Source organism: Bubalus bubalis, chromosome 4, assembly GCF_019923935.1.
Source record: "Bubalus bubalis isolate 160015118507 breed Murrah chromosome 4, NDDB_SH_1, whole genome shotgun sequence".
Lineage (NCBI taxonomy): Eukaryota > Metazoa > Chordata > Mammalia > Artiodactyla > Bovidae > Bubalus > Bubalus bubalis.
In genome coordinates, this window is record NC_059160.1 from 109,810,432 (window position 1) to 109,835,542 (window position 25,111).

At 38.6% G+C, this 25,111-nt stretch overlaps 1 protein-coding gene across 2 annotated transcripts in view; it reads right to left on the reverse strand.

The window, feature by feature from the left end:
* PTPRQ (protein tyrosine phosphatase receptor type Q) overlaps positions 1-25,111 on the reverse strand; it is a 283,288-nt gene that overhangs the window by 76,173 nt on the left and 182,004 nt on the right. For both annotated transcript variants that reach the window (XM_025284400.3, XM_044941897.2), the window contains exons 35-36: positions 7,517-7,638; positions 672-858 (exon numbers count right to left, since the gene is read on the reverse strand). In XM_025284400.3, the coding sequence (XP_025140185.3) occupies positions 672-858; positions 7,517-7,638 (309 nt within the window). The remainder of the gene's footprint in view (positions 1-671; positions 859-7,516; positions 7,639-25,111) is intronic.

Genomic DNA, 25,111 nt, shown 5'->3' on the forward strand with positions numbered 1-25,111 from the left:
GGCAAGCATGTTCTTGGCACCTGGAAAGCCCAGATAATTTAATAATAGAGTGGTGGTGGTTTAGTCTCTAAGTAGTGTCTGACTCTTGCAACCCCATGGACAGTAGCCTGGGCCAGCCTCCTCTGTCCTTGGGATTCTCCAGGCAAGAATACTGAAGTGGGTTGCCATTTCCTTCTCCAGGGGATCTTCCCAACCCATGAATTGAACCTGGGTCTCCTGCATTGCAGGCAGATTCTTTACTGACTGAGCCCTCAATAATAAAGTATCATTATTTTAATGTACATTTAAACAATGGGACATAAATAATTAAAACAGAATTTAAGGTGAAGCTTTATTGGCTATAGACAGTTGGAAAAATCATTTCTTAGGCAAGGTTGTCCAACTTTTAAAATACTTAGTGTTGAAATAAACACACAAAAAATACATTTGGATACCTTATTATGAACTAATTTATTTCTGTATTTACAAGTATTGACTATATTACATAATTCCATTTTGCCTCAAAAATACAAATACAAAGCTTCACTTTTGTCAGCCCCAGTGAGTCATTGAATTTTATGCTTATATGCTTAAAATTTTCTTGAAACACATATGCTTTGTAGGGTAGAGTGTGAGAAACTGTAAGAAAGACACTTAGTCAATTTTTAGCAATGATGAAAAATTTACCTTACCTGATTCTAAAGTGGTAACAATTATTTCAGCACATGACTTTCCGTCCACATATGCAGCACTGATATTTCCAGTGAATGCAGTGATCACCACGGAATACCTTGTGAAGATTTCCAAATCTTTAACTTCCATGGTTTTATTTTCTTCATTTGACTTGATTAAGGAAATATTAAATTCATCACTATCTACCTATAGGAAAAAAAATAGCTAATAGAGGAAGCAGCACTTGAGTTACAAATCACTAAAACATATTAATAGAAAGCTACAAGTGGTATATCTTTCTAGGCAAGATTTAAAATTTCTTTTATTTACAGTCAGATGGTCCTGGGAAATCCAAAGTGCTACTTTGAGTCTACTACCTAGCAGTTATTTCAACAGTTGAAAGTAAAAGAAAAAAATCAACCACAATAATCAGAAAAAGCAAAAACCATCTCTGTAGTCAATGAAACTTCTACTCCAGTGTTTTACAGAGGAATGAATTTAGTCCTCAAGGGTTCAGATCCCAACCTGGTCACTTAGCAACTTCCATTCTATAAGTCATTTATGCCCTGTGTCTAACTTTCTATGTATGTAAGATCAGGGTGATAGTATCTAAATAATTATAGTATTTTGATGATTTAGAAAAAACTGATCTGAAGTAGTTAGCAAAGAAATTTGTGGGTTTTTTTTTTTATCATGACCCACAAAAGTGAAACACATTTGGCAACATAATGTCCATACACATTCAGGATGTATGTGTGTGAATGTGTATTCTTTATAACTGCAAACTGCTTTTCAGAAATACAACTTCTAAAATGCACTTTGATATTTTCTGCTCTTTTAAATTTTATTCTGATTCATTTTTAAAATGCTGGTCATAACTGAAGTTTGAAAAACTGATCTAGCACCATGCATGGTACTAAATAAGGAATCAATTAATATAGATGCAATTATTAAATGTGTACAAATGAGTATGCTTAGGTATAATAAATACAGTTGTACTATTTATTAAAACAGTCTGTCTTTGATGGAGAATCTGGCCTACTCACTGTAGGGACTAAACATAGCTAACGTATCTAGCACTGAAGAGAAGGACTTTTCCTGAGATGAACAAAAAATTCAAAATCCCCTTATGCCAGCTTCTGTCAGGTACTTGACTTGAAACACTTAAAAATAAGTTGGATACACTGTCCTCACAAGTTCATTTTCAACTTGAACCTTTCATATAACTTTGAAAGATGTATTTTTGTTCAATATGTTCAATTTTGTTCAATTTCTTCAAATTCTCTTTTCTAAGTTTTTTAACTGAAAAAGATATTGCTATAAGAAGCACAGGAAAAGCAGATACAATATCAGTATTGAAAAAAAAAATCAAACAGATCGAACCATCTTGAGAGAGAGCAGTAGGGGAAGATACTCCACTGGCAGAAAAACAGATCAGCAGGAATCCAACTGATCAGCTTCATGTATCCGCTGGTAGAAAGTGTGTGTTTAATTGGTTGTCAGCATTTAAATATCACATACAAATCAGGCTTTTTAAAGTTCCCCTAAGACTAGACTTCAATGTATGCTGGCTAACAATTATCTAAAGATGAATGATGGGTAACTCTTATAACGGGGTAGGGGTCTCCAGCTCATCACTGCTCACCACTTAGCTTCACGTTCCTTAGCTGACTACTAGAGCTATTTCAGTTCTGGTTTTATAGAGTTGGGCTGAATTTCTCAAGATTCCATAGCTGCTTGGGAACTGCGATAGGATTTGATCCCAGGTCTTTGAAGAGTTCAGACCTCTCTGCTGCTGCTGCTAAGTCACTTCAGTCGTGTCCGACTCTGTGCGACCCCATAGATGGCAGCCCACCAGGCTCCCCCATCCCTGGGATTCTCCAGGCAAGAACACTGGAGTGGGTTGCCATTTCCTCCTCCAATGCATGAAAGTGAAGTCGCTCAATCGTGTCCAACTCTGTGCAACCCCATAGACTGCAGCCTAGCAGGCTCCTCCTTCCATGGGATTTTCCAGGCAAGAGTACTGGAGTGGGGTGCCATTGCCTTCTCCATCAGACCTCTACACTACCACAAGGTCATGAGACCTGATCTTATAAAGTAAAATTAAATTATTCCAATGCCTTCATTAAAAAATGGTAACAGCAGTTAGTAAAGTAGGAAATAAAATGCATGTGATGTACCATATCTTATAAAATATATAGTAAAATTCCAAAAGAATGCTGTGCCCTCAAAAAACAGCACATACAAAAATTCATTTTCTGTCTTCACTAAGCCTACTAAATTTAACCTTCTCTGTACAGTCTCCTCTATATATTATGTACCCTATAACAGAAACTTTAATTGTAACATTATATTCCAGAAAGACTGGATACCTCATACTCTATAATTATCTATATTCTGGTGTTCTAGACTGTGAGTTACTTGGAAGCAGAACTTTACGTTTTCCATCTTTGTCTTGGTGAAAAGAAGCTACTAAGCATTTGGTAAGTTAAAAAAATAAAAGGAAACTCTTAGAGGAAAACACAGGCAGAATACTCTATGACATAAATCACAGCACGACCCTATATTATCCACCTCCTAGAGTAATGGAAATAAAAACAAAAATAAACAAGTGGGACCTAATTATACTTACAAGCTTTTGCACAACAAAGGACACTATATAAAGGATTAAAAGACAACCCTCAGAATGGGAGAAAATAATAGCAAATGAAACAACTGACAAAGGATTAATTTCCAAAATATACAAACAGCTCATACAAGTCAATACCAGAAAAACAAACAACTCAATCAAAAAATGGGAAAAAGGCCTAACCAGACATTTCTCCAAAGAAGACATACAGATGGGTAACAAACACATGAAAAGATGCACAACATCACTCATTACTAGAGAAATGCAAATCAAAACTACAATGAGATATCACCTCACACCGGTCAGAATGGCCATCATCAAAAAAGTCTACAAACAGTAAATGCTGGAGAGGGTGTGGAGAAAAGGGAACCCTCTTGCACTGTTGGTGGGAATGTAAATTGATACAGCCAGTATGGAAGATGGTATGGAGATTCCTTAAAAAACCAGGAATAAAACCACCATATGACCCAGCAATCCCCCTCCTAGGCATATACCCTGAGGAACTCAAAGTTGAAAAAGACACATGTACTCCAGTGTTCATTGCAGCACTATTTACAATAGCTAGAGCAGGAAAGCAACCTAGATGTCCACTGACAGATGAATGGATAAAGGAGCTGTGGTACATGTACTCAATGGAATATTACTCAGCCATAAAATGGCGTGCATTTGAGTCCGTTCTAATGAGGTGGATGAACCTAGAGCCTATTATAAAGTGAAGTAAGTCAGAAAGAGAAAAACAAATACCATATACTAACGCATATATATGGAGTCTAGAAAGGTGGTACTGATGAAATTATTTGCAGGGCAGCAATGGAGACATAGACACAGAGAACAGACTTACGGACTCGGCGGAGGGGGGTGGGGGAGGAAGGAGAGGGTGGGATGTATGCAGAGAGTAACATGGAAGATTATATCACCATATGTAAAATAGACAGCCAACTGGAATCTGCTGTATGGCTCAGGGAACTCAAACCAGGGCTCTGTATCAACCTAGAGGGGTGGGATGGGAAGGGAGATGGGAGGGAGGTTCAAGAGGGAGGGGATATGTGTATACCTATGGCTGATTCATGTAGATGTTTGGCAGAAAACACAATTCTGTAAAGCAATTATCTTTCCATTAAATAATAAATTTAAAAAGGAACAACAAAAGGCTAGAAAATGCAATTCCCAGTAGAATCATCCAGGGTGATATCTGAGCCCATGTATCTTTATTGTGCTGTGCTTAGTCACTCAATCCTGTCCAACTCTTTGTGACCCCATGGACTGTAGCCCGCCAGGTTCCTCTGTCCATGGGGATTTTCCAGGCAAGAATACTGGAGTGGGTTGCCGTGCCCTTCTCCAGGGGATCTTCCTGACCCAGGGATCGAACCCAGGTCTCCTGCATTACAGGTGGATTCTTTACCATCTGAGCCACCAGGGAAGCGCATATGTCTTTATTAAAGAGTGTCAATTTTTGCTTCAAGTCTTTTAAGGGAAGAGCTATATGCCCTTGTGGCTGGTATTTAGCAGAGGCCAGGGTGCAGCATAAATGTTAAATTCAAGGGCACGTGTTCTTTGGCCTGGGAGCCAATGCTTCTGGGCTTCTCAGGTGGTACTAGTGGTGAAGAGCCGCCTGCCAGTGTAGGAGCCATGAAAGATGTGCGCTTGACCCAGGACCCAGCACAGTGCTGGCATTTGAATGTATTTAAAGTTGTACTGGGAGTTTGAGATTGACATGTGCAGATTACTATATTTAAAATAGATAACCAACAAGGACCTACTATATATATAGCACAGGGAACTCCAGTCAATATTCTATAATAACCTAAATGGGAAAATGATTTGAAAAAGAACAGGTACATGTATATGGATAACTGAAACACTTTGCTATATCCCTGAAGCTAACACAACATTATTAATCAACTATGCTCCAATATAAAACAAAATTTTAAAAAATAAACTAGAATTGTGTTGAAAGAATGAAGGGAAGACCGCTTTAGTTCCAAGAATCCTAGGGAAACTGTGAAGTGTTAGAATCTGTTTGAATTTTTGCTGTCTTTGATCCAAATGTGTTTTGGTGAGCACATATTTCAATTTGGCAAATTTTATTTGCTTTTTTGATAGTTTTTCCTATTTCCATCACACCATTGTGCTGGTTTTAGCCAGGTCTTAACTGTTTGAGAAGTTTTTGTTTTGTTTGTTTTTTAATCATCTCTGTGCCTCAGTTCTCCTATACGCAAAAGTAAGATTATACTTACATCAAAATGTTATGATACAATAATACAATGCATATGAAGAGGCTAATATGTAGCTGAAACAAACTAAGCAATTACAATAGTTATCTTTCCATCCTTCTCTCTTTCCCTTACTCAGTTTTAATCTCAGTAAGAATACTGAGAGAATTAGATGATAAATCACCTTTTTTTAATGGTTTACTTTTCCCTCCTTTCAACACAACCAAACTCCATGAGAGAGCTATTTTCCCTAATAAAGTATCTTCTAGTTAATAGAGCACAGTGTTAACATTTTATAATTTGCTTTTAATGATATTCCTGGAGCATTTGTCATTCATGTTGATTGTTTTTGGCTAATTATGAACTAAAAGTCTTCACAAATGTGCTCTAAAAAAGGAGGATCATAAACTGAAGACTGGGAGAAAAAAATGTACCAATAATCCTTTAAGTTTTCCTTTAATCATGACGGGTCTTTTGAGATAGAATTACTTTCACTTAAGAAATAATATAAAGGCATTTTAAAAAATCATAAAAGTTAAAGAAGAGATGAATAAATACAGCAAGAGGAAGAGGAGAATTCACCATGGATTGCCTAATTTAATGCTTCAGACACCACCAGAAGGGACTGCTCATCAGCTCCAGTAAAACCCAAGCAGGATGCCAGGAGAAATTTCCAGTTCTAAGCCTAGCTAACAACTCTGCATTATTCACACTGTGGAGCACCCTGCTGTAGGCAAGAGGCTTGACTCCCATGCTTGCATTTCCTGTTGTCTGAATGGCTACTCCAATTCAGTGTTTTCAGGTCCCTTTTACTCAAATGTTTTTATTCCCCAGGACACTTTCTTCAGGTTAGTCCTTACAGAAGAGTTTCTTACCCTAAATGTTTCATAGTTAATCTCATCTATTCATATTATTTCATCCATCCAATACCAGCGCTTCCCAAATCTGGAAATACAAACTTCCTCTCCTGAGCTACAGATCCATGAATGATCCTGTCAATGGGCATCTTCACCTGGGGACTCCCAGGCATCTTAGCACATCTAGTTCTGAATCCATGCCTTTCCTCTACAAATCCGTTCCTCCTCACAAGTTTCCAAATCATATCTCTTAAAAAGTCACCCTTGATTTTTATTTTCACTCACCATCCATGGATTTTTTTCCTCCAGATCCTGTAGATTTAAATTATTTTTTTATTCTGTTACCCTCACTCATTTCTTTATCTCTTCTTGCCCAGTTTTACTCTTATGGTTTCCTGCCTCCTTTAATTTTGTACCCCCAGGACTGGTCTAAAACTATGCTTTACAATGTGATCATACTGATTCTGTAAAATAGAAATCTGTATCCCAACACTGCTTTATTTCCACAATTGGCCCCCCACTGAACTTACCATGACCCACACTCCACAATAGGTTTTAAGTTGGCCCCCGAATTGAGCCTCATCTCTCAGGCCTTTTCTTTTCAAATGTTCCACTAAGGATGCCCAGACTACTTGCTTTTTCTTGAATGAAGCTAACTTTTTACACTTATATTTCCACTACCTTTCCATGTTCTGCTTCAATCATTTTCAAAGTTAAGCCCTGATATTGTCTTATTTTGGAGCTATGTCTCCTAATGCTTTGGCCGTTCTTTTGTATTTTAAGTTCTTTTTCACTGTATTTTAAACCGATATATTACCGTCAACTTGAACTCAACTTAACGTCATTTATCTATATCATCTATACCCTGAAGATAAATAACAATAAGCATGATGACAATATTTTGTTTGCACTTCTTGAATATTTACTAGGTATCAGGCAATGTTTTAAGTTATTTATGTATGTTGACTAACTTAGTCCTCACAAAAATGCTGTACCCTGGGTAGTATTATCTATCTTTATTTTACAGATGTGGACACAAACATAAACAAGTAAAGGAAGCTGTCTAAGGTCTAACAGAGCTAAGAGTAAAATTCAGTCTGGTTGCAAAACCTGGATTCCTAACCATGCTCTATACTGCCTTTCAGAGAAGATAAGACAGGTCTTACTGATTTGACGTCTATCAAATAGAAGGTTGGTCCGGTAATGACAGCAGGTTCACTCCAGCTGATGTTGATGCTGAAAGGTGATGTTGCTACTACATGCACATTTTCAGGAGGACCGTCTGGAGCTACGAAAATAGAAAAAATTCAGTTACCTTTCTACATTTCAGCTAGTATTTGCCACAATATGATGACAGAAAAAAACAAAAGAAGGATAATGATAATGAATTATATATTATAGTTCACAGCATACTAAAAGGCATTGCCAGATCAAAAGATGTAATTTCTTTAAAAATAATTACTATACATAAAGAACTTCCACATGAGAAATTACTGATCATAAATACATGGTTTTTAATCTCAAAACAACATTTTGAAAAGAAAGCATTACTAATTGCTAAAATCTATTTGAATAAATAAAGTTTTATTTTTAAATAGCCTAATAATGTCGTTTTAAGAAACTTGCAGGAATGCATTTGACTACAGAAAAATGCAACCTGTTCAAGTGAATTATATTTAAAATGTATTTTCTTACAAATGTAAATTGGATTGGTTTATTGTCTTCACTGAGGGGATAACATAGGAAATAGGTTATACAACTGATCTTATCATTACAAATGTAAATATTTCCTGAATTCATTTTGATTCCAAACAAATTCTTTATTTTGTCCAACTTTTAATATTATTGTCTTTTCATCAGGAGTGCAGAACAAGGGATAACATTTTAACGAGTTGACTGCTGAAAACTCTTGTTTAAATTTTAATTTGTGAAATGACTAGGAACTACAAGAGTTCTCAGTTTGTTAAGAAGGAATTAGTCACAGTTAGTTTGACATAGACATTGACCTAGAAACACTCCTGTACACATCTCTCTCCTAGTATGGCCCCTCCTCAATACTAGGGAGATGAGTATTTCTCAGCACTTCTGATTTTTAAATCGACATAAACATTACTGAACAATGTCATTCCTTAGATCCTGAGACGGTGTAAAGAAGAAGATAAAATACTCCTTTCCTGAAATAAATTTGTAACAGCAACAAGCTGTATAATCTTGGTCCAACAACAAAACTCCTGGACCTCAGTGTCCTCTTCATATACAGATTTCACAGTGCTTTAAAAAGAGTTACAAGCCAGCGAGCAAAAAATGTGTGAAAGTAGCCCGTTAGTGTCTGGTCCTTTTTGTCAATTAATACAAAATATTATCACAAAGGGCAAAGGAAAGATAAGAACTAATTAGAAATACAAATAATCTGCTATGAGAGGGCAGAGGACACCGTGGTGAGTACAGAAGGGCAGGGAGCCAAGGTAAAGTTGCAGAGATGGGGATTGAAGGGACTTTGAAACATGAGAAGGATTTCAGTAATCAGAAGGGCAGGCTCAGGGGCACTTCTTTGCTAAGAGGGTCATAAGCAAAGCCACAAAGATATAAACAATGGGGTCCACAGACAGATAGAATTTTACTTCTGCAGCATGGCTTTCCATGGTAATCTTATGTTTATTATTCTATACACTGAAAAATATTACTCTAGGAAGGGGTCCACACACTTCACCAGACTGTCAAAGGAACCCACGGTGCAAAAAAATTTCAGAATCCCTATATTTGAGGAATAGAGATATCACAGAAAGACCAGTGTTCATGAAGGGGTGGGGTAGGGAGCAAGCCAACTAGTCATTGGGGAACTAAGTTAGGCAGCACTCGATTATGTTAAAGGGTTTGAAGTTCACTCTTTAAACAATGGGATGTCACTGAAAGCTCTGAGAAGGCAAGTACTTTTCTAATGATTTAGGAGGAAATCTCAGGCAGCTATGAAAAAGATAAGCGCTCTGAAGCAGTGAGTTCAGACAGGTTATTTCCAAAATGTCAGGTAAGATCTGATGAGAGCCGAAAGTAGAAAAGCGACAGTAGGTAGAGAAAGGAGATGAACCCCAGAGTCCTGAGAAAATTTAACAAAAAGAACTTAAGGGATGACTAGCTGTGAGACAGAGGGTGTAGTAAAAAGCTAATTCATGTATTAATACTGGGGGAGGGCTGATAGAATTCACAACAGCACCTTCAAGAACAGATACTAGTTTTGATAGGGATAAGACCTTGGCAGGGGATGCTAAATTTGGATCTGTACTCATTAAGCCTGAGATACTCACAAGGATTGAGATGCCTACCTGGCAACTGTAAAACGGAGTCTAGAACAAGGGAGATGGGACCAAGATGAAAAGAGTTTGTTAACAAATTTCAGGTAATTCCTTACAAATTGAGATAGTATCAATATGGCAAGTATATCTGGTTCAGGTGACTCACAGGCTCTGAAGAAAGCCAGGTTTATTTCAACACTGCTGCTACTAAGTCACTTAAGTTGTGTCCGACTCTGTGTGACCCCATAGATGGCAGCCCACCAGGCTCCCCCGTCCCTGGGATTCTTCAGGCAAGAACACTGGAGTGGGTTGCCATTTCCTCCTCCAATGCATGAAAGTGAAAAGGGAAAGTAAAGTCGCTCAGTTGTGTCCAACTCTTCGCAACCCCAAGGACTGTAGCCCACCAGGCTCCTCCGTCCATGGGATTTTCCAGGCAAGAGTACTGGAGTGGGGTGCCATCGCCTCCAACACTAGGTAAATATTTAAGATGCTCATAGTAATGACAGTCTTTGGACTATTAATGAGTTCTCGGTACTTAGAACATTTCCAAGAGAAATGATATTATGTGTTTGGAATTTAGGTGCCCAACTCAGCCTGGATTCTTCACCATCTGAGCCACCAGGGAATCTCTCAACTCAGTCCATAAAGTACTTTTTAATAGTAGCATTGACATAATTTAAAGAAGTACTCAGATGTTACTATAGAGGATGTATAAGAAATATTATGTGGGAGAATGGCTTGCGGATGACAAACACATCCTTCTATTTGTATCTTTACTGAATTTTGTGCAATACTCTGAACACTGACTCAAGATGCAGTCTATATGACACCGAGGGGAGAGAGGGAGGAAGGGATGCTCCAGGATTCCAAGGTGTGATGAGCTGAGGTGCTAATAATAATGATAGAATACGGTACATGATTTCTCCGGTGATTAGTGTAGAAGAGATCATGGAATCTCAGCACATTAGCACACGCTGCATATACTGAAATCTTCGGTCATATTCTAATTTTAGGGTCCTAGATTTAGGAACACTGCCTCAAATTGTAGCATAATTCATTTAGATACCTGGACATAACAAATGATAGCGATGAGAGGGCTCTGCCACCAACATAACTAATTGCTTTTGGATTATGCCTCACGGGATAATGCTCTCCATATTCAAGAGTGGCAGTCCTGGGCTCTCCTGGAGGTCCGGTGGTTGGGAATCCACCTGCCAATGTAGGGGACACAGGTTCAGTCCCTGCTCTAGGAGGATCTCACACTCTGCAGAGCCACTGGGCTGACGTGCCACAACTCCTGAGCCCACACGTGGCAGCTGCTGAGCTCACATGCTGCGACTACTGAAGCCTGTGCACCGAGAGCCCGTGCTGCCGCTCGGCACCCAGAGAGCCACCAGGGAGCAGCCCGCGCACCACAGCAGAGGGGCTTCGGTCCACCATAACTAGACAAAGTCCGTGTATACCACAAAGAATGAAGACACAGCACAGCCAAAAAATAAATATATGTTTAGAAAAAAAGAGTGGCCACTTCTTTCCTTCCTGGATATTGCCTAGAAATGTCATATCCACCTTAACAAGTAGTAGCTTCACAAATAGCAGCTCTGAATCTCTGTATTTAACTGTTAAGTGAGGAGTGGACAGGCTTTAGGATCAGGTACTCCATTACTCATCATCATTATATATTTTCCTCATGGAGAAACCTGCTTTGAAAAGTGGGTTGCAAAGGCCTAACTCCTGCCATTGACTCTAAAAGAGGATGGGTCACACCTCAAAACAGGGGACACATACAGACTGAAAGTGAAGGGCTGGAAAAAGATTTTCCATGCAAATAGGGACCAAAAGAAAGCAGGAGTAGCAATACTCATATCAGATAAAATAGACTTTAAAACAAAGGCTGTGAAAAGACACAAAGATGGTCACTACATAATGATCAAAGGATCAATGCAAGAAGAAGATATAACAATTATATATGCACCCAACACAGGAGCGCCGCAATATGTAAGACAAATGCTAACAAGTATGAAAGGAGAAATTAACAATAACACAATAATAGTGGGAGACTTTAATACCCCACTCACACCTATGGATAGATCAACTAAACAGAAAATTAACAAGGAAACACAAACTTTAAACGATACAATAGACCAGTTAGACCTAATTGATATCTATAGGACATTTCATCCCAAAACAATGAATTTCACCTTTTTCTCAAGCGCACATGGAACCTTCTCCAGGATAGATCACATCCTAGGCCATAAATCTAGCCTTGGTAAATTCAAAAAAATAGAAATCATTCCAAGCATCTTTTCTGACCACAGTGCAGTAAGATTAGATCTCAATTACAGGAGAAAAACTATTAAAAATTCCACCATATGGAGGCTGAACAACATGCTGCTGAATAACCAACAAATCACAGAATTAATCAAAAAAGAAATCAAAACTTGCATAGAAACGAATGAAAATGAAAACACAACAACCCAAAACCTATGGGACACTTTAAAAGCAGTCCTAAGGGGAAAGTTCATAGCAATACAGGCATACCTCAAGAAACAAGAAAAAAGTCAAATAAATAACCTAACCCCACACCTAAAGCAACTAGAAAGGAAGAAATGAAGAACCCCAGGGTTAGTAGAGGGAAAGAAATCTTAAAAATTAGGGCAGAAATAAATGCAAAAGAAACAAAAGAGACCATAGCAAAAATCAACAAAGCCAAAAGCTGGTTCTTTGAAAGGATAAATAAAATTGACAAACCATTAGCCAGACTCATCAAGAAATGAAGGGAGAAAAATCAAATCAATAAAATTGAAATGAAAATGGAGAGATCAAAACAGACAACACAGAAATACAAAGGATCATAAGAGAGTACTATCAACAATTATATGCCAACAAAATGGACAACGTGGAAGAAATGGACAAATTCTTAGAAAAGTACAACTTTCCAAAACTCGACCAGGAAGAAATAGAAAATTTTAACAGACCCATCACAAGCATGGAAATTGAAACTGTAATCAAAAATCTTCCAGCAAACAAAAGCCCAGGTCCAGACGGCTTCACAGCTGAATTCTACCAAAAATTTAGAGAAGAGCTAACACCTATCCTGCTCAAACTCTTCCAGAAAATTGCAGAGGATGGTAAACTTCCAAACTCATTCTATGAGGCCACCATCACCCTAATACCAAAACCTGACAAAGATCCCACAAAAAAAGAAAACTACAGGCCAATATCACTGATGAACATAGATGCAAAAATCCTTAACAAAATTCTAGCAACCAGAATCCAACAACACATTAAAAAGATCATACACCATGACCAAGTGGGCTTTATCCCAGGGATGCAAGGATTCTTCAATATCCGCAAATCAATCAATGTAATACACCACATTAACAAATTGAAAAATAAAAACCATATGATTATCTCAATACATGCAGAGAAAGCCTTTGACAAAATTCAACATCCATTTATGATAAAAACTCTCCAGAAAGCAGGAATAGAAGGAACATACCTCAACATAATAAAAGCTATATATGACAAACCCACAGCAAACATTATCCTCAATGGTGAAAAATTGAAAGCATTTCCTCTAAAGTCAGGAACAAGACAAGGGTGCCCACTTTCACCTTTACTATTCAACATAGTTTTGGAAGTTTTGGCCACAGCAATCAGAGCAGAAAAAGAAATAAAAGGAATCCAAATTGGAAAAGAAGAAGTAAAGCTCTCACTATTTGCAGATGACATGATCCTCTACATAGAAAACCCTGAAGACTCCACCAGAAAATTACTAGAACTAATCAATGACTATAGTAAAGTTGCAGGATATAAAATCAACACACAGAAATCCCTTGCATTCCTATACACTAACAATGAGAAAGCAGAAAGAGAAATTAAGGAAACAATTCCATTCACCATTGCAACGGAAAGAATAAAATACTTAGGAATATATCTACCTAAAGAAACTAAAGACCTATATATAGAAAACTATAAAACACTGGTGAAAGAAATGAAAGAGGACACTAACAGATGGAGAAATATACCATGTTCATGGATTGGAAGAATCAATATAGTGAAAATGAGTATACTACCCAAAGCAATTTATAGATTCAATGCAATCCCTATCAAGCTACCAACGGTATTCTTCACAGAGCTAGAACAAATAATTTCACAATTTGTATGGAAATACAAAAAACCTCGAATAGCCAAAGCTATCTTGAGAAAGAAGAATGGAATTGGAGGAATCAACCTACCTGACTTCAGGCTCTATTACAAAGCCACAGTCATCAAGACAGTATGGTACTGGCACAAAGACAGAAATATTGATCAATGGAACAAAATAGAAAGCCCAGAGATAAATCCACGCACTTATGGACACCTTATCTTTGACAAAGGAGGCAAGAATATACAGTGGATTAAAGACAATCTCTTTAACAAGTGGTGCTGGGAAAACTGGTCAACCACTTGTAAAAGAATGAAACTAGAACACTTTCTAACACCATACACAAAAATAAACTCAAAATGGATTAAAGATCTCAACGTAAGACCAGAAACTATAAAACTCCTAGAGGAGAACATAGGCAAAACACTCTCTGACATACATCACAGCAGGATCCTCTATGACCCACCTCCCAGAATATTGGCAATAAAAGCAAAAATAAACAAATGGGACCTAATTAAACTTAAAAGCTTCTGAACATCAAAGGAAACTATTAACAAGGTGAAAAGGCAGCCTTCAGAATGGGAGAAGATAATAGCAAATGAAGCAACTGACAAACAACTAATCTCGAGAATATACAAGCAACTCCTACAGCTCAACTCCAGAAAAATAAATGACCCAATCAAAAAATGGGCCAAAGAACTAAATAGACATTTCTCCAAAGAAGACATACAGATGGCTAACAAACACATGAAAAGATGCTCAACATCACTCATTATCAGAGAAATGCAAATCAAAACCACTATGAGGTACCATTTCACGCCAGTCAGAATGGCTGCGATCCAAAAGTCTACAAGCAATAAATCCTGGAGAGGATGTGGAGAAAAGGGAACCCTCTTACACTGTTGGTGGGAATGCAAACTAATACAACCACTATGGAGAACAGTGTGGACATTCCTTAAAAAATGAAATAGAACTGCCTTATGATCCAGCAATCCCACTGCTGGGCAGTTGTGGACCTAACATTTAGAGCTTCTAGTACTGAACATCTATACTGAAGGCCTTTTCATACTGTTCATGGGGTTCTCAAGGCAAGAATACTGAAGTGGTTTGCCATTCCCTTCTCCAGTGGACCACATTTTGTCAGAACTCTCCACCATGACCTGTCCTCCTTGGGTAGCCCCACATGGCATGGCTCATAGTTTCATTGAGTTAGACAAGGCTGTGGTCCATGTGCTCAGTTTGATTAATTTTCTGTCATTGTGGTTTTCAGTCTGTCTGCCCTCTGATGGATAAGAGGCTTACGGAAGCTTCCTGTTGTGAGACACTGACTGTGAGGGAAACTTGGGTCTTGGTCTGATGGGCAGGGTCATGTTCAGTAAATCTTTAACCCAATTTTCTGTTGATGGGTGGGGCTGTATTCCCTCCCTGTTGTTTGACCTGAACCAAGCTATGGTGGGGTAATGAAAATAAAGGACCTCCTTCAAAAGGTCTAGTTGTATTCAGTGCCCCTGACCCTGCCACAGGCCACTGTCAACCCACGCCTCTGCCAGAGAATTCTGGACACTCACAGGCAAGTCTGGGTCAGTCTCCTCTGGGGTCACTGCTCCCTTCTCCTGGGTCCTGGTGTGCACAAGGTTTTGTTTGTGCCCTCCAAGAGTCTGTTTCCCCTGTCCTTTGTAAGTTCTGTAATCAAATCCCACTGGCCTCCACAGTCAAATTCCCTGGGGGTTCTCAGTCCCTTTGCCAGATCCCCAGGTTGGGAAATCTGTTGTGCATCCTAGAACTTTCTTAACAGTGTGAGAATTTATTTGGTATAATTGTTCTGCAGTTTGTGGGTCATCTAACTCAATGAAACTTTAACAGTGAGAATTTATTTCATATAATTGTTCTACAGTTTCTGCCTTGTCTAACTCAATGAAATAGGAGCCATGCTGTGCAGGGCCACCCAAGACGGGCGGGTCATGGTGGAGAGTTCTGACAAAACAGGGTCCACTGGAGAAGGGAATGACTAATCACTTCAGTATTCTTGCCTTGAGAATTCCATGAACAGTATGAAAAGGCAAAAAGAAATAACACTGAAAGATGAATTCCCAGGTCAGTAGGTGCTCAGTATGCTACTAGAGAAGAGTGGAGAAATATCTCCAGAAAGAATGAAGAGACAGAGCCAAAGTGAAAACAACACCCAGTTCTGGACGTGACTGGCAATGGAAGCAAAATCCAATGCTGTACGAACAAGGCAAATTGGAAGTGGTCAAACAAGAGACAGCAAGAATGAACAACGACATTTTAGGAATCAATGAACTAAAATGGACTGGAATGGGTGGCTTTAATTCAGATTACCATTATATCTACTACTGTGGGCAAGAATCCCATAGAAGAAATGGAGTAGCCCTCATAGTCAACACAAGTCTGAAATGCAGTACTTGGGTGCAGTCTCAAAAATGACAGAATGATCCTTGTTCATTTCCGAGGAAAACTATTCAGTATCCTAGTAATTCAAGTCTATGGCCCAACCACTAATGCTGAAGAAGCTGAAGTTGAATGGTTCTATGAAGTCCTACAAGACCTTCTAGAACTAACACCCAAAAAAGATGTCCTTCAATCATGGGGAACTGGAATGCAAAAGTAGAAAGTCAAGAGATACCTGGAGCAACAGGCAAGTTTGGCCTTGGAGTACAGAATGAAGCAGGGCAAAGGCTAACAGAGTTTTGCCAAGAGAACATACTGGTCATAGCAAACACCCTCCTCCAACAACACAAGAGACGACTCTACACATGGACATCACCAGATTGTCAACACGAAAATCAGACTGATTATATTCTTTGCAGCCTTAGATAGAGAAGCTCTACACAGTCAGCAAAAATAAGACCAGGAGCTGACTGTGGCTTACATCATGAACTCCTTATTGCCAAATTCAGACTTAAATTGAAGAAAGTAGAGAAAACCACTAGACCATTCGGGTATGACCTAAATCAAATCCCTTAAGTGGAAGTGACAAATACAATGGAAGTGACAAATAGACTCAGGGGATTAAATCTGATAGAGTGCCTGAAAACTATGGACGGAGGTTCATGACATTGTTCAGGAGGCAGTGATCAAGACCATCCCCAAGAAAAAAAATGCAAAAAGGCCAAATGGTATACTGACGAGGTCTTATAAACAGCTGAGAAATGAAGAGAAGCTAAAAGCAAAGGAGAAAAGGAAAGATATACCCATCTGAATGCAGAGTTCCAAAAAATAGCAAGGAGAGATAAGAAAGCCTTCTTTAGTGATAAATGCAAAGAAATAGAGGAAAACAACAGAATGGGAAAGACTAGAGATCTCTTCGAGAAAATTAGAGATACCAGGGAACACTTCATGCAAAGATGGGCTCAATAAAGGACAGAAATGGTATGGACCTAACAGATGCAGAAGATACTAGGAAGAGGTGGCAAGAACACACAGAAGAAGTGTACAAAAAAGATCTTCGTGAACCAGATAACCATGATGGTGTGATCACTCATCTAGAGACAGACATCCTGGAGTGTGAAGTCAAGTGGGCCTTAGGAAGCATCACTATGAACAAATACAGTGAAGGTGATGGAATTCCAGTTGAGCTATTTCAAATCCTGAAAGGTGATGCTGTGAAAGTGCTGCACTCAATACACCAGGAAATTTGGAAAACTCAGCAGTGGCCACCAGACTGGAAAGGGTCAGTTTTCATCCCAATCCCAAAGAAAGGCAATGCCAAAGAATGCTCAAACTACCGCACAATTGCATTCATCTCACACACCAGCAAAATAATGCTCAAAATTCTCCAAGCTTCAACAGTACATGAACCAAGAACTTCCAGATGTTCAAGCTGGATTTAGAAAGGGCAGAAGAACCAGAGATCAAATTGCCAACATCCATTGGATCATCAAAAAAGCAAGAAAATTCCAGAAAAACGTCTACTTCTGCTTTATTGACTACATCAATGCCTTTCACTGTATGGATCACAACTGTGGAAAATTCTTCAATACATAAGAATAGCAGACCACCTTACCTGCCTCTTGAGAAATCTCTATGCAGGTCAAGAAACAACAGTTAGAACTGGACATGGAACAATGGACTGGTTCCAAACAGGGTAAGGAGTATATCAAGGATGTATATTGTCACCCTGCTTATTTAACTTAAATTCAGAGTACATTGTGGGAAATGCCAGGCTGGATAAAGCACAAGCTGGAATCAAGATTTCCAGGAGAAATACCAATAACCTCAGATACACAAATGACACCACCCTTATGGCAGAAAGCGAAAAAGAACTGAAGAGCCTCTTGATGATGGTGAAAAAGGAAGAGTGAAAACATTGGCCTAAAACTCAACATTCAAAAAACTAAGATCAGGGGCTCTGTATCAACCTAGAGGGGTGGGATGGGGAGGGAGATGGGAGGGAGGTTCAAGAGGGAGGGGATATATGTATACCTATGGCTGATTCATGTTGAGGTTGGACAGAAAACAGCAAAATTCTGTAAAGCAAGTATCCTTCAATTAAAAAATAAATTTAAAAGACTGTAATATCACACACACATAAGAACCAAGATCATGGCATCCAGTCTCATCACTTCATGGCAAATAGATGGGGAAACATAGGAAACAGTGACAGACTTTATTTTCTTGGGCTCCAAAATCACTGCAGATGGTGACTGCAGCCATGAAATTAAAAGAAGCTCACTCCTTGGAAGAAAAGTTATGACCAACATAGACAGCATATTAAAAAGCAGAAACAACTTTGCCAACAAAGGTTCATCTAGTCAAGGCTATCGTTTTTCCAGTGGTCATGTATGGATGTGCGAGTTGGACTATAAAGAAAGCTGAGCCCTGAAGAATTGATGCTTTTGAACTGTGGAGTTGGAGAAGACTCTTGAGAGTCCCTAGGACTGCAGGGAGATCAAACCAGTCCATCCTAAAGGAAGTCAGTCCTGAATATACACTGGAAGGATTGTTGCTGAAGCTCAAGCTCCAATACTTTGGCCACCTGATGCGAAGAGCTGACTCATTTGAAAAGACCCCGAAGCTGGGAAAAACTGAAGGCGGGAGGAGAAGGGGATGAAAGAGGATGAGATGGTTGGATGGCATCACCGACTTGATGGACATGGGTTTGGGTGAACTCCGGGAGTTGGTGATAGACAGGGAGGCCTGGCGTGCTGCGGTTCGGACACGACTGAGCTACTCATCTGATCTGATACTCAAGGCAGCCATTTTTGAGGTCTGAGTTAGAGGGAAAAAAACAAAATTACAAAGGTCACAGGACCTCTATTTCAGGAGAGGCAGAAAAATATATTATAAAAATTTAAATATGTAACAAATAATTAAATTATATACTGTTGGGAAGTGATATGTACCATGACAAAAAATGAATCAGGATAATTGGAATGGGAAGGTGGATAGGAGTTACTATTTTAAAAAATATGGTGGTCAGGCAATGCCTCTCTAAACTGGTGACATTTAAGCAAAGATGTGAAGGAGGTGAAAGAGCATGGGAATATTTGAAGAAAGAGTGTCACAGGGAGGAGAGTGGCCACTGCACAGTCTCTGAGACAGGATTGTACCCGGTGTGTTCTAGAAAAACAGAGATTCCAGTGAGGCTGGAGCCAAGCAAATCAGAATGAGAGTCAGAGAAGAAATGGGGCCAGATCGTTCAGGGCCTTTAATGCCATGGCTAAAGTCTCTGTAAGAACTGCCTTCACAGACAAGAAAGACAAAAGCCATAGTTTAATAAAGGAACACCATGAACTAGAAGAAGCCTCTAAAGGTTTTGATGTTCGGTATCTAACTCCTACCAGGATGATGGACAAAAAGTCATTCTATCAAGAGGACAGATTATCTCCAGAAATCTGATTCCTACAGCTTTACAACATATATCAACTCAGTGACTGTCGGGACTATAGTTAAACCTCACTCATTGTAGCAGACAGACAAGGTGGTACATTACTGTTGCCCTGATAACACGGACAGCTTACTGAAAATTTCCTGTGATAAGAAAGTTGACGAAGGTTTTTTCTGTGATTAAGTTGATGGTAGCATGTTTTTAGAAATATTTTCAGGAAATAATTCTTTTCTGTCTGTGTTGTCTTTGCTCTGCACTTTAGATCTTTGAGGTCTCGAATGAGGACAGATCCAAAACATTTCCCAAGGGAAACTTACAGCTAGTCTTGCAAGTGTGTCTGTAGACCAGCTCAGAAAACAGTGTGATGCCTTGCTTCAACTTCTCGTCTTTCATAGTAAAATGTCAACCCTGCACCCATTCTTTAAGAGCAATCAAAGCCCTCGTCAGGGAGTGTCTGCTACCCCAAGCAGAGCTGAGAGGAAAATGACATTCAGGGAGCATTCATGGAACACAGTAACTACTTGTACTTGAACTACTAAATATTTTAAGTTCTGTACACAAATCAGTCATTATAGAAAGGCAAGGCATTTACCCCCTGGCTGAACTGTGCTTTAATTCTTGAACTTGCCTAAAGTCTTTTTTTTCTTTTTAAGAAATAATCAGTTCTAATGAGGTGGATGAAACTGGAGCCTATTATACAGAGTGAAGTAAGCCAGAAAGAAAAACACCAATACAGTATACTAACGCATATACATGGAATTTAGAAAGATGGTAACAATAACCCTGTGTACGAGACAGCAAAAGAGACACTGATGTATAGAACAGTCTTATGGACTCTGTGGGAGAGGGAGAGGGTGGGAAGATTTGGGAGAATGGCATTGAAACATGTAAAATATCATATATGAAACGAGTTGCCAGTCCAGGTTCGATGCACGATACTGGATGCTTGGGGCTGGTGCACTGGGACGACCCAGAGGGATGGACTGGGGAGGGAGGAGGGAGGAGGGTTCAGGATGAGGAACACATGTATACCGGTGGTGGATTCATTTTGATATTTGGCAAAACTAATACAATTATGTAAAGTTTAAAAATAAAATAAAATTAAAAACAAACAAAAAAAACAAAACAAAACAAAAATAAATAATCACTGTTAATAATATTTGCATTTTCAGGAAACTTGATGACATTTCCTGTTTTGTTACATAAGTGTTCCCTGTGTTAAATCTTTTATGAAATATTTCTCTTAGAACATATTAATCTATATTCTTGAAGAATTACAATATGATGGAAAAAGACCTTCTGAATCTGAGATAAAAAATAAACATACCTATCTAAACTTAAATATGAATATACTATATGCATGTAGTATATAACTGAATATATATTTCATGTTTGTAGAGCACTGAAAGATAAACATCAGATTAATTCATGTATATTTTAAGAGAAATATTTAGAACACCAAAATGCTCAAAGTATATTATAGAAGAGCATCTAATTATTTTAATATTGTACAAATATTATAGTGTACTTTTAAGCAAATAACATTTTCAAGTTTCTTTTAGACAATTTTCTCTTGGAACTTATCAAAATTCCAAAAATGCATAATGGGGGAATACAGAATTATCATTATGAATGTCAACTACCAAAATAAAGGCAACTGAAAGCAATAAAGGTATGGGGAGTTGAAAATATGCCATTTTAAAAGCTTAGTAATATATAAGCATCTTTGGGAGACTTTGTTTGTCTCCCCATAAACTGTCACATTTTGATTTAAGATTGTTTGTGAAATGAATCTAGTCAGTAATGGGCCAAGATATCACTATACCCTTTCTCTTATAAATCACAGCAATTTACTCAGTAGGAATGATCTATCCTTATTCTCTCATTCCCCATAATCCAATCACTTCCTCTCATAAGCACTTTTCCCCTGGTTTTCACAATAATGCATTTTCTGTAACTAACAACCATCATTTCCTGATTATCATGCTTCTATCCTTGCACAGGAATGTGGGTCCTCTATGGGTCAGGGTCACCTTTCCCATCCATCTGTGTCCCCATGTTAAGTGTGTTAGCTGAAAGAGGAGTCTGGATACACCATCATTTTGCCTAGTTCATATAAAAGTTTGAGTGCCCCCAAGTCTATGCCACTTTGATTAAGAACCATCAAGTTTTGGTGTGTCTAATACTGTGCTTTCAGAATAAGCACATTCCAAGACTTATTAGTAACTTTGCCTGCAGCAGATCCCTGTACATTAATGATGAAAATGTTGTAGAAAATTCTCTATGGTTTTAAATGCATGCTGCAGTGACCTTCCTAAAGAATAAACATAAATAAATGACAGCAGCTCACAAGACAAAAAATCTTGAGTTCCATACACATTATGATTCAAACTACCCACACGTCTATTTGAATTTAAGTTCAATTTAAGTTTATTTAAAGGCCCTTCACTCCAGGGTGTTTTAGTTTCAGGATTTGGTACCCTGGACCACCCGAGTCCTAGCTGTTGTCATCACTAAATGAAGGACTCCCATTCGTTCTTAGCTTATACATTTACTAGGTTATACATACTACTAGGTATTAACAGCCTCTAAGACCGTAAGTTGCCATACCTGAAAGAATTTGCCTTAAGTTTTACATGCCTCTCAGGGCTAAGGGGAATCTCACTGGCTGGGTGGTTTGGGTGGATTCCTTACATCTTAAACAACTCAGGGCATCAAGAGCCCTGAAAGAGTTCAGCAGTGAAACTGACCATATTGATGTGGGCCAAGAGCATCTCAGGACATATTCCACTGGTTACAATACTGCACTAGCTGGCTATCCTTCCTGGTGATGAATGTTTCCCTAGAGCCAAGTGACTTCACTGCCCAGTATGAGGCACTGCTGCTGCTGTGTGAAATATTTCCTACCACTTTACAAGACTAATTTTGTTCCAGGAGGAGCGAGATTTCCCAACAGCAAGATGGTAGCAAAAAAGGGCAAATATTACAAGCATAGGAATCTGACCTATTAGACTGATGAGTACTGAGGATGATTCGTGGATGCCTACAGTATTAGACCTCATTGTAGGACTATTTTCTTTGATGCTGAATGAGTAATTTTCTGAATCATTTCACACTGGCTTAAGTGGGAAAAAATAGAAAATACCAAAAAACCCTTACTTCCAATACTAGCCATGCCAGGTAAGGAATGGAAATATTCTCATATTAGTTCCATTGCTTTTATAATCAGATAATATGAGTTTTTCTAGAATTGCATTATGTTTACAAAACAACTGTTTATAACAGTGGTTCTCAAAATGTGGTCTCCACAATAGCAGCATCAAGATTACCTGGGAAGTTGTCAGAAAAGCAGATTCTGAGATCACATCCCTTACCTACTGAATCAGATGTGGGGAGGGCTCAGCACTCCATGCTTTAACAAGTCCTCCTAACAATTCTAATGCCTGGGGTATAAGTTTAAGAGCCACTGCTCTATAATATCAATGTACAACTGGAAAAAGCTGTGGCATGGGCCCTTCAGATTAGAACTTGTGATAACAAGGATGGAAAGGCGGATTAAACTATTGCTTCTGTGAAGACTAGGGATGTAGTTAGAGGTGAAGGGCTTGGGAGCTGGTGATAAACATGGAAATGTGCATCCAGCCAATAGACAGACACTCCACACACTGGCTCCTTGTACCTTTCATGTATTTGAATTCTGGCTGAACTATATAGAGAATTCTCCCTACCATCACTCCCTTCTATTTCTAAAGTTTCTAGAGTAGTTAGAGGTTATCATGTTCCTTAAGAATATAAGACAACATCAGTTCTAAGGTACCTTGAAGCTACATGCAGGAACAAGCTGGAATAATTTAGATAAGGCCATCACCACAGCAAAGAGGTAGGACTGAGAAAAGTGTTGTACTTCATTCTCCCAAGCATTACATGTAGGTATAATCAGTGTATAATAGCTACCAAGGGTATAACTAAAGAGAAAAGAAACCAAAAATATAGTTAGAGGTCATGGTGTACTAGGGCAAGTCCCACTCAATTTGTTTGAGAATGGAGACAGGTGGATTGTAATTAGAAACTTGCATAGTATCTCTAGGTCTTTCTTAGATTTGGTTTTCAAAGCTAATAATATCACATACTGATTATCCTTTAAATTTCCTTTAACTGTTTGGTTTTTAGTTACTTGCTGAAAGACATCCAGTTAGTCATGCAAATGCAGACTTCTAATTATTTTTATTTATAATCTAGAAAACTTGCTTTAACAAGCTAACTGGCTTAACACCCTGGGAAAACTTTTTTGACATTAAATATGGAATTGGTTTCATCAGATGTATAAGCTTTTGCATGGTAAAGAAATTATAAACAAAAAGACAACCTACAGAATGGAAGAAAATATTTGTAAATAATGTGACCAACAAGGACTTAATTTTCAAAATATATAAGCAGCTCATACAATTCAACAACAGAAAACCAAATAACTCAAATGAAAACTGGACTACTACTACTACTAAGTCACTTCAGTCGTGTCCGACTCTGTGCGACCCCATAGACAGCAGCCCACCAGGCTCCCCCGTCCCTGGGATACTCCAGGCAAGAGTACTGGAGTGGGGTGCCATTTCCTTCTCCAATGCATGAAAGTGAAAAGTGAAAGTGAAGTCGCTCAGTCGTGTCCAACTCTTAGCGGCCCCATGAACTGCAGCCTACCAGGCTCCTCCGTCCATGGGATTTTCCAGGCAAGAGTACTAGAGTGGGGTGCCATTTCCTTCTCCGGTAAACTGGGCAGAAGACCTAAATAGACATTTCTCCAAAGAAGAAACACACATGGCCAAAAAGCATTAGAAATGATGCTCAATATCACTAATTAATGAGAAATACAAATCAAAACTTCAGTGAGGTACCACCTCACACTGGTCAGTGTGGCCATCATTAAAAACTCTATGAACAAGAAAATATAGAAAACAAGAAAAATGCTGGAAAGGATGTAGAAAAAAGGGAACCTTTCTACACTGTTAGTGGGAATGTAAGCCACAGTGGAAAACAGTAGGGAGGTTCCTCAGCTAAAAATAGAGTTGCCATAAGATCCAGCAATCTTACTCCTGGGCATATACAGACAAAACTCTATAATTCAAAAAGACACATGCATCACTATATTCATAGCAGCACTATTCACAATAGCCAAAATATGGAAAAAACCTAAATGTCCACTGACATATGAATGGATAAAGAAGCTATGGTCCATGTATACTGTAGAATGTTACTCAGCCATAAAAAGGATGAATGAATGCCATCTGCAGCAACATGGATGCAACTAGCGAGTATCACACTTACGTAAGCAAGAAAAAGACAAATACTATACAATACCGCTTATATGTGGAATCTAAAATATGCACAAATGAACCTATGAAACAGATTTACAGACACAAACAGACGTGTGGTTACCAAGTGCGAGGAGACTGGTGGAGGGACGAAGTGGGAGGTTGGG